The 11,337-nt window shown below is 33.4% G+C and overlaps 1 protein-coding gene and 1 pseudogene across 1 annotated transcript in view; one reads left to right on the top strand and one right to left on the bottom strand.

Annotated features, from left to right (window-relative positions):
• LOC127181560 (NACHT, LRR and PYD domains-containing protein 12-like) overlaps positions 1-6,920 on the top strand; it is a 333,774-nt pseudogene extending 326,854 nt beyond the window's left edge.
• An 852-nt stretch (positions 6,921-7,772) lies between these two features.
• Positions 7,773-11,337, bottom strand: part of ggcta (gamma-glutamylcyclotransferase a) — a 6,628-nt gene continuing 3,063 nt past the window's right edge. The window contains exons 3-4 of the mRNA XM_051136738.1: positions 8,802-8,934; positions 7,773-8,537 (exon numbers count right to left, since the gene is read on the bottom strand). Coding sequence (XP_050992695.1) covers positions 8,412-8,537; positions 8,802-8,934 — 259 coding nt within the window. The 3' untranslated portion in view covers positions 7,773-8,411. The remainder of the gene's footprint in view (positions 8,538-8,801; positions 8,935-11,337) is intronic.

The following is an 11,337-nucleotide window of genomic DNA, read 5'->3' as shown; positions in this document are numbered from 1 at the left end:
AGTCAATCAGAAATTAAATCCTTACTCTTAAGACGTAGCTGTGCAGCACCGTGAAGACTGAATGAATTATGGAGGACAAAGAATCCAGCGATGAAGAGTTTTCTCCAGGATGCAGGTAGATAAACGTTTTTAATATAATCTTAATTTTATGCAAAAAAAAAAAAAAGTAAATATATTCAAAAATGTTTGTCAGTGTTGGTAAGATCTATGTTGTTGTGTTTTATGTTATGTTGTTGTTGTACATTTGATTTGCAAAATCAGTTAAATGAATTCTTATCTCTGCTTTAAACTGTTGTATATCATATTAAACTCAATTCCACAGGAAGAGATCACACACAGAGTCCAGCTGTGTGTCCATAAAGAGTGACAGATATGTGGAAACACCACCAAAATTTGAGGGAAGACACGCATCATCTGATTTAAGGTACAACATTTCTGTCTAGATAGACAGTAAAATAAAAACGCCAATATAAAAAATGAAAAAGGCAAAATTGATAGATTACATTATGCTGTAATGTGTTGTTTTATTATTTCAGTCAAAGCTCTTAACTGGTTCAAAGCAGATTCAAATCAAATCTGCTGAAGAAGTTTCAGTGTCTGTATGAGGGAACAGCAAAGCATGGAAACCCAACACTCCTGAATAAGATCTACACAGAGAGTGCTCTACATCACAGAGAGTGAAAGTGGAGAGATCAGATGACACAGTAGCTACTGTAGGCCTACAGTTGCTGCCACAAACAGCAGTAATGTAGTAGCGTACGATTATTTTAGCATCCTGACCTGATCGCAATCATAACCCCCTTCTGTGGTATTTCCAACACTGTGAAAAATACCATTGCTGTATGTGAAAGAAAAGGCAATTAAGATTTGCATGTTTTAGTATTTTTTATAAGTTCTTTCAATTACATGCTACATAAGAAGCAAAATTGTGTAAATTTGGTTTATGCTTTAAATAGGATTGCCAGTCAGTGCCATGCACAGACATGTTGAGGGGCAGTTCCTTAAAACAAGAAAAGGGATCTGTGCCTGACCTTATTGAATATGCATTTGTAGAAGTTTCCCTTTCAGATGCAAAATTTATGGGAGGACAGTATTAAAATCGCAACAAAATTTACTAACAACACTCATCAAATTACTGGTATTTGCATCACAATTTAACACCTAAAAATAGCATGTCTTAAAACAGTCGCTAATTTGCGCTGCTCTTGGTAGATTGTGCTGGTCATTATGGAAATGATCTGTCTGTGTTTGTGTTCTTTAATGTGCACATTGTCAGTAAATCACATGCAGAATTTTGCCCTCCCATCTGCGCTTTTATGGAACTGCACTCCTATGCTAATTTGCCCTTTTTAGTAAATCACTTAAAATACATCAATTTTTATTGAATTGTTGTATAAGATCAATATCACATTTAAAATCATGCTATTCAAGAAAAAAAAAAAACAGCTCCCTAGCCCTAGTTAATTTTCAACCCTGATCTTTATTGTAACTATTTTAAGTACCCCTGCTTGGGAATCACTGCTTTAGACTCTTATTAATAGAAACATGACATACTGAATTGATTATTCAGATGTTGAAAAATGAATTACTCCATTCATTTTGATAGAAATGAATGTCTACTGCAAAAGATTAGTGCATTTTTATGTCCCAAACTGTTGTCTGCTGAGTTCTGTGTGGACATGTCCTATAATAACAAGGCTTAAAGAGCTTGTGTAGGTCTACCATTTACAGCCCATAATGACAATATACACCAATACACTTTTTGCTTGCACACCAATTCCGCAGACATTTATTTAATCATGACAAAATCATGATGTGATCATTTTGTGTTAATGTACAATTAAATTTGCAGCACTCACTGTAAAAAATAAAAGACACAATTTGTTGAGTCAGCTTAAAATAATTTGTTACTCTGCTGCCTTAATTTTAAGTTCAGTCAACTAAAATAAGTTTAGTCAATTAAATGTTAATTTACTAAGTAACAACTTAGATATTAGTGTTTGATACACTTAACAGATGGGTAAGTAACCCAGCTGCCTTAAAATTTTAAGTTGATTCAACTCAAATATTTAAGTTGTCACTTAGTATAATTTAACATTTCAAGTTGAATAAACTTTTTTTGAGTTGACTGAACTTAAAATTTGAAGGCAGCCAGGTTACAAATTATTTTAAGTTGACTCAACAAATTGTTTTTTACAGTGCTGGTCATTCCCCTAGATTGTAGATCGCAGAGGTCAGTGTGAGACGATGGAAGAATTTGATATGAAGGGGGTCAAAACTGATAACAAGCAGCAACTTTAAATAGTGTCTGATTGTCCTCTAATGTTGTTTGTATGTGCTTTACTGTCTGTATTAATTACAATTTAGTTTTTATGAATTAAATTTTTGTTGTTTTTTTTCATTGTGGACTTTTTTTCCTTTAATTGCATTTGGTTCAGTTCATCATTCATGTTCTTTTATCTGTACAGGTTGAATGATTGTGGTGTCACAGATGAAGGTTGTGCTGCTCTGGCTTCAGCTCTGACATCAAATCCCTCACATCTGAGAGAACTGGATCTGTCACTGAATAAACTAGGAGACTCAGGACTGAAACTGCTGTCTGATGGACTGAAGGATCCTCACTGTAAACTGGAAACACTGCAGTAAGATTGCATAAAATAGTCAGAATGTTCATTCTTATTCTACTACGATTAATGAATGATATACAAAAAATACAAAATTAAAACTAAAAACTAAAAAAATACATAAAAGTGTCCTGTCAGAAAACTGAAGATAATCTTTTTTTTAATCTTCATTAGGTTCTTTACAAAGTGTCTAAGTCTAACTTCATTTTACTTTTTTATAATAGTATACATGTGATTGGATGAAAAATTTTATTAAGATTTAAAGATTATGATATTTTATATGGTTAATATGAATTCAACTCTCAAATAAACCATAGACTGGACCTATTAATCATGTTGTGGACTAAGTCTTTTTTTCTAATTATGAAGTTCCTGTTTATCTGAGCTGTAGATCCTGAACTGAGAGACTGAAGAGTGCCATTGTTCTCTACAGGTTGATTGATTGTGGTGTCACAGATGAAGGTTGTGCTGCTCTGGCTTCAGCTCTGAGATCAAACCCCTCACACCTGAGAGAACTGAATCTAGCTAGAAATGAACTACAAGACAGAAGAGTGAAACTGCTCTCTGATGGACTGAAGGATCCTCTCTGTGAACTAGAGAAACTAAGGTATGATTGTATTAATGTCAAAATCTTTATTCTCCTACTGCTAGGATTAATGAATGATAGAATAAAACAAAAACAAAGAAAACACTTCAAAGTGTCCTGTCAGGTAACTGAAGATGATGTTTTTATATCTTCATTAGGTTCTTTACAAGGTGTCTGAGTCTGACATAATTTTACTTATTTTTTTATGATAGTATGCATGTGAATGGATGATACATAAAAGGATTTAAAGCTTATTATATGGTAAAATTGAAATTAACTCCCAAATGCCTATGTAGAAGTGGGTCTGAAACTTTTGGATTTGTTCATCATAATCACGTTCCAAACCCATAAATCCTTCGTTCATCTTTGGAACACAATTTAAGATATTTTTGATGAAATCCAAGAGCTTTCTGACCCTCTATACACAGCAAGGGTACTACTACGATCAAGGCACAGAAACATAGTAAGGACATCATTAAAAGGGTCTATGTGACATCAGTGGTTCAACCGTAATGTTTTCAAAGCAAAGAAAACTTTTTGTGTGCAAAGAAAATGAAAAAAATGACTTTATCCAACAATTCTTCCCCTCTGCATATGCACCGTTATAGAAAGTATCATGATCCATGTGTGTACATCAGCAGCACCACACTCATGCATCTTTTGAACCACTGATGTCACGTGTACCATGTGCTTACTACATTTCTGTGCCTTGACCGTGGTAGTACCCTTGCTGTTTATGGAGGGTCAGAGAGCTCTTGAATTTCATCAAAAATATCTTAATCTGTATTCCAAACATGAGCAAAGGTCTTATGGGTTAGAAATGACATGGGGTGAGTAATTACTGACAGAATTTTCATTTTTGGGTTAACTATCCCATTAAGTCTCTATTTCTGATTGTAAAGATCCTGTTTATCTGATCCTGAACTGAGAGACTAAAGAGAGTCATTGTTCTCTACAGATTGAGAGATTGTGGTGTCACAAATGAAGCTTGTGCTGCTCTGGCTTCAGCTCTGAGATCAAACCCCTCACACCTGAGAGAACTGAATCTGTCTGAAAATAAACTAGGAGACTCAGGACTGAAGCTGCTGTCTGATGCACTGAAGGATCCTCACTGTGAACTGAAGACACTGTGGTAAGATTTTATAAATTAAACATGATGTTGTTTTAATCTTCATTTGATTAAAAGTTTTTTTTTTACAATTTTAACTGTTTTCATACAGAAGTGTTTAAGATTTTGGAGTACATTTAAATTGTACATTTGATTGTTCTGTGATACTGAAATGAATTCCTTCAAGCACCATGTAGAATCTGGTTTGCTCCTTAGCTTGTTTTATTGTCTTTCTAATCGATTCCAATTGCTGCAAATGAGAGGCACTTCTGTGAACAATCTAACACCTTTGTTTATATTTTTGTCAAGCACACAAGAAGCAATGAAGATTTATTGAGATTTAATATTAAACTACTGTAATACTGAATATAATATGTGCAATAATGTATTGGGGAAATATTTGCTAGTCTTCATAATGCCTGATTTTACCAGTAGATTTAAATAAATACATATTACTAGATATGCATTTTTTAATGTTTTGAATTGATATAATCACTGACATTTGAAATAAAAAAATCAAAACCATTACAACAATAGACAATAACATAATTGTTAAATTGTAAAAACATTAAATAATAATTTAAAACATAAAAAATGTACATTACAGCATACATTTCAATGATATAGAGGACACTGCAAACTTTAGATTTTTAAACCTTTTTACTAATCACTTCTACTTCTATACATTTTCTTAGATGCTATTTACACTAAGTGCAAAAAACGGTAACACTTTCTATGAAGCCTGTATTTATAACACATTATAAGGGTATTCTTAAGGCATTATAATGAATGCATAATGCATTATAAAAAACCTTATAGTATGTTGTATCATCTCATGAGTATTCATAAAAACAGTTTTAATTTATTATAATTTGTACTTATTTGTGGTTATAGCTTTTAAGATTATGATTACCTCCTCATAGTTATAACATATTAGAAGTCTCATATCTTGCCATGTTACGCATGTCACTTTACTTAAAGCATACAAAGACCACTTATAAGTAATAATAATAATATTTCTCAAATTTCCATAAGATCAGGTATCAGATCAGATTAATATGTAATATGACACATTTGTATTATCAGTTTGATTATTTTGATGGTACTGCATGTCAGCTAGCAGTAATTATTATTAGTAGTATGTTAAATATATGCTAACACTGTATTTTGATGGTTCCCCAAAAGACAAACTGATTAAAAGTAACTTTACAAGTATGTGACCCTACTACCTAGCCTAACCTTAACCTAAATCTACTAATACTCTAAGGCAGTGGTTCCCAACACATTTTGCATCTCCTTTTTCTGACACACCCATTTCAGGTCTTGGAGTCTAATACTAATACTAATACTAATACTAATAAGCCAAATGAATCTGAATCAGGAGTGTTTGATTAAGGAGACATGGAAAACATGCAGTGTTGGGGGGCCTCCAGGAACGTGGTTGGAAACCACACTAAGGAGTGTTAGTTGACAAAGTTGGAAAATTGCTTATTGTCAACAGACTAGGGGGGCCATCAAAATTAAAACGTAATATAAATGTAAAAAATAAAATGTAATTATAAATTATAAATTAAGTAGATTTTATATGCTGTCCATTGTGTGTTATAAATTATCATAATCTTAAAAGTTATAACCTCAAATTCTCAAGTATTATAATGTATTATAATTGTTGTTATGCTTATTCATGAGACGATATAGCATATTATAAGGTTTTTTATAATGCATTATGCATTCATTATAATGCCTTAGAAATACCATTATAATGTATTATAAACAGGGGCTTCATAGAAAGTGTTACCCAAAAAACAATGGGTTCTATTACACTAAATAAAATGACAGTATTTTTAGCGATACGCGGTTTACACTATTTGCAAATAGTGATAGATTCTATTTACACTAAAAATAGGAGTAAAAATAGAAGTATTTTCATTGCAACAATAGTAGTTACATGCTGTTACTTAGTGCAAATAGTGCTAGATTTCTGATATCATATTGAGAGTAAAATATATTTTTTATTTAAATTATTAAATGAATGCCAATTTGGGGATAATAAAGCCCTCCCTACAACTAACCCTAACCTTAACCAATAAACACGTGAGGGGCACGTTGCGGGAATGGTCCTCCCTTTTTGGTTCACCTTACACTGATCTACACCCATAATAAGGACAGTAAATAGATGGACTAATGAAGCAGAGTGGGATATACAAGCCTGCTTTGACTGGAGTGTTTTTGAAGCTGCAGCCACCAATCTGGACAAGCTCACAGATTCTGTAACATCATATATCAGTTTCTGTGAAGATACATGCATTCCTACCACAAGACCTGTTAGTTGTGTCGTGGATCAAGTCTCTCTTTCTGATTGTGAAGTTCTTGTTTGTCTGGGCTGTAGATCCTGAACTGAGAGACTGAAGAGTGTCATTGTTCTCTACAGGTTGAGGGATTGTGGTGTCACAGATGAAAGTTGTGCTGTTCTGGCTTCAGCTCTGAGATCAAACCCCTCACACCTGAGAGTCTGTCTGGAAATAAACTAGGAGATTCAGCTGTGAAGCTGCTCTCTGATATAAAAGATGATCCAGATTATGGACTATAGACACTTCTGTGAGTAGTGGTGACTAAAAATGTCCAATGTAACTGAAATTTATTTTATTTTTTATTTTATAGTTGAATAATTCCTCATTTTATAAATTGTTTTATTCTGTTTATAGTACTGTCATTTGATTAATGAAATATATGAATGTAATTTTTTATGTTGTGTTATTTTTAATATTTTCTGGTCTACCAGTGTGTATCAATATTTGTGTTAAATAGAGACACTTTGGGACATGAAATGTTAAATTCACAAAGAAATAGCATCTTAATGTTTATTTATTTATTTATTTTAAAGTAAGAACATCATTTATTATTTTCCCACATCTGTCCATTATAATATGTATTACAAATTTTCAAGTCAAAGGTTAAAAGTTTTGGATTTGACATCATAAACTAGATGATTAAATAGAGCTTTTTGACACCATTAATCATAGGATTGTATTTTAATTTTAAAGAAGAAGTCCACTTCCAGAACAAAAATTTACAGATAATTTACTCACCCCCTTGTCATCCAAGATGTTCATGTCTTTATTTCTTCAGTCATAAAGAAACTATGTTTTTTGAGGAAAACATTTCAGGATTTTTAGGGGACTTTTATTGTGCCCCGAGTTTGAACTTTCAAAATGTAGTTTAAATGCAGCTTCAAACAATCCCAAATGCGGTTGTAAACGACCCCAGCTGAGGAAGAAGGGTCTTATCTAGCGAAACGATTGGTTATTTTCATAAAAATAATATAATTTATATTTTTCAATGTCATATACTTTTTTTTTTTTTTCCGGTTAATGTCAAACAAAAACTCCCATCTCATGTCTTAACTCTGCTCTGTTTTTTTTTTTATGAAAATAACTGGTTCATGGATAGTTTTAACTGCATTTTGAAAGTTCAAATCGGGGTACCATATCAGTCCTTTATACGGAAAAAAATCCTGAAATGTTTTCCCCAAAACATAATTTCTTTACGACTGAAGAAAGAAAGACATGAACATCTTGGATGACAAGGGGGTGAATACATCATCTGTAAATTTTTGTTCTGGAAGTGGACTTCACCTTTAATAGAGCTAAGTTTGTTTTAGTTTTTCTAAAGTGGATAATGCATTAATGTCACCCCCATTTGACTGTCTGTGTTTTACTCACAGGTTTTAGATGTTAGTCTGACCTTCTCTGGATCAGGCATCACATTCAACAGAATCAACAGACACAAACCCTTAGTGATCATCACACACAGATGTGTTTGTGGAACTTTCCATAATCCAATACTTGATCCAAAGCCAGACAAAGAAACCTTTTGTTTCTTCTTCAGAACTGTCATTTGTTCTGGTGCCCCATTTTACCATCATCATTTTACCCATCATCATTTTACAAGCTGATTATGACAATCATTGTATCTTCTGTTCAGTTCTTATTACAAAAGAAATTTCAACACTAACATTGGGTTGAAGTCCAGGACTTTATTTATGATTAATTGACTTGATAAGCTTGAAAAAATGTAGGTCATTTCATGCAGGTCATTCCTGTATGTCTGTAATCTGATCTAATATGGAGGTGCCACTGTAGTTGTTTGTCTCCAGTGCCAGAAGTTTCTGTATGTATTTTTGAGGCAAGCTGTTCTGTTGAGCTCCTAAACACACAACCTAGATGGAAAATGAGATGAGATAACATTTACATGAAGAAGAAACTCTTCACTGACACCTCCAATTATAGTTAGACAACTAGACAGTCAGAGAGGTCTTTTGATAATCTTGTACATAAGGTTAAAATACAACTATATTTAAAACATCTGAAAGTTACACATGTTAATATTTGATCAGAGGTGTGAACTATCCACTTTGTGATCTGTCATTCAATTTTATGTTTTGGTTTGGTCAGTAAGGCTAATAATGGGCAGTAAAGTCTACCTTTTTATACTGCGGTGAAGGTGAACAGGGTCTGAAATTGTTCATTTTATATGTCCGACAGAGAAGCTGCCCTTCCTTTGTTTCCACTTTTACCTCTAATGGGCTGTACACACCTTCATGAACCTGTTCCTGTCTGAAACACAACATGTAGAATAAATGTTAAACTGCTGTGACATTTTATTAAGTACAACATTTTTAACATATAGACATAGTTTATTAGCTACTATCAGTATCTAACTATATAGGTTTTTGTACTTCAGTTTCAAAAAAACTAAAGTCAATTATGAAAGCCTATGTCATGTACATACAGTCATGTGAAAAAGGGACACCCTATTGAATTCAATGGTTTTCCATATCAGGACATCATTAAAAAAACTGGTCCTTGGCTGGTCTTAAAATTTTGAAAATAAAACCTCAGATGAACAACAACACATGACAAATGACACATGTCATTATTTACTAAACAAAAATAAAGCCAAAATGGAAAAGCAATGTGTGACAAAGTTAGGACGCCCTTACTGTTAACATTGGAATTAAGAGTGTAAATAACAGTCAAGCACTGCTAATCAAATACCTTTGATTAACTGATCATCAGCAAGTCTGAGCGCCTCTATAAAAGCATAAGCTTTGGCAGTTTGCTGGTCTGGAGCCTTCAGGTGTGTTAACACAATGCCAAGGAGGTAAGACATCAGCAATCATCTCAGAGAAGCGATTGTTGCAGCCATCAAAAGAGTAATACGGCCATTTTCAAACAATTTGAAGTTTAAGTGGAAGACATTTAAAACAGACACCTCTCTCTTCCAGGAGTGGACGTCCCAGAAAATTCACCCCAAGATCAGACTGTGTAAAGCTCAGAGAAATGGCAGACAACCAAAGAACTACACCTCAGACTCTACAGGCCTCATTTAACATGTTAAATGATAAAGTTCATGACCATAATATCATAATACCATTTAAAAAATATGGGACAAAAATGGCATGTTTGGAAGGCATGGCAGAAGAAAGCCTATTCTATCTAAAAAAAAAATTGCAGCACAGTTTAGGTCTGCAAAGTTGCATCTGAACAAAACACAAGTCTTCTAGAATAATGTCCTTTGAACAGATGAGACCGAAGTGGAGATGTTTGGCCATAATGCACAGTGCCAAGTTTGGTGAAAACCTAAAGAGCATATCAGCACAAACACCTCATACCAAAAGACAAGCATGCTGGAGGAGGGCTGATCATTTTGGGCTTGTTTTGTAGCCACAGGACCTGGGCACTTCACAGTCATTGAGTTTGCCATGAACTCCTCTGCATATCAAAGTTTCTAGAGTCAAATGCGAGGGCATCTGTCCGACATCTAGAGTTGGGATGATCCCAAGCACAACAGCAAATCTACAACAGAATGGCTGAAAAGAAAAGAATCAAGGTGTTGCAATAGCCCAGTCCAAGTTCAGAGCTCATCCTGACTCAAATGCTGTGGTGAGAGCTGTGCATATGTTTATTTGAGGATTTATGCCCAAAAAGACCAGCCATAAACTGGAGCAACAACCATTGAAAAGAAGAGTGGTCCAAATTCCTCCAGAACGATGTGAGAGACTGATAAAGTGACACAGAAAATGAATGCTTGAAGTTATTAGTGCTAAAAGAGGATCTACAGGCAGTTGAGTCATAGGGTGTCTAACTTCCATAGGGAGTCCTAACTTTGTCACACATGGCCTTTCCCTTATCTGTATTTTTTGCGTAAATAATTAAATCTGACAGGGTGTGATGTCATGTCATTTGATGATGTTTATTTTTTGGAAATTATTTTTTTCAAATTTTAGGTACAGCAGACCAAGGAAACCAGATAAAAAAGGAAAATTTTTTATCTTGAGTAATTTTTGCTTATTTAGTATGGCTGAATTGGATCATCGGTTGGCAGCAAAGACATGGGTTAATAAAATGGGATGAAATGCATAAAGAATATTTAACATATTCTGAGTTGAATTTCACTGTTTTTATTCATTTTGAGGAATACTGAATCTGTTTTTTGTGAGTACGGTTAATTAATGTATGTTCACATTTATTCTAGAACTAACATCTTACTCCCGATTTCTCTCAACATGGGGACAGGAGAGCTTTTAGTCAATAAATGGGGGGAAAAGTAACTGGTGTTACTTATTTGAAAAAAAAATAACTCATATATTTTCTTGTCAATTAAAACGTGGCGTTACTTATTTGAAAAAAAATATTACGTAATTCAGATATTTTCACTGTTAATGTGTTTAATGTAATAAGAAAACTAAATTTAATTGCTGACGAAATAATACATATAACATCAAATATATATAATATATGATGGTAATATATATAATATATGATGGTAATAATATATAATAATAATATATGATGGTAAACACTGATTAGGTCCATCAGACTTAAGATATTTTAGCGGTAATGTGACCAAAAATATTTAAGACCTATTGAATCTGAACATTTTAAGACTTTTTAAGGCATTTTATTAGAAAAAAAAACGTTATTTCAGACATTTTAAGACTCTTTAAGGACCTGTGG

Source organism: Labeo rohita, chromosome 19 (genome assembly GCF_022985175.1).
Source record: "Labeo rohita strain BAU-BD-2019 chromosome 19, IGBB_LRoh.1.0, whole genome shotgun sequence".
NCBI classification, from domain to species: Eukaryota; Metazoa; Chordata; class Actinopteri; order Cypriniformes; family Cyprinidae; genus Labeo; species Labeo rohita.
The sequence above is the reverse complement of the archived record's forward strand: the minus strand, read 5'-3'. Positions and strand labels throughout refer to the sequence as shown.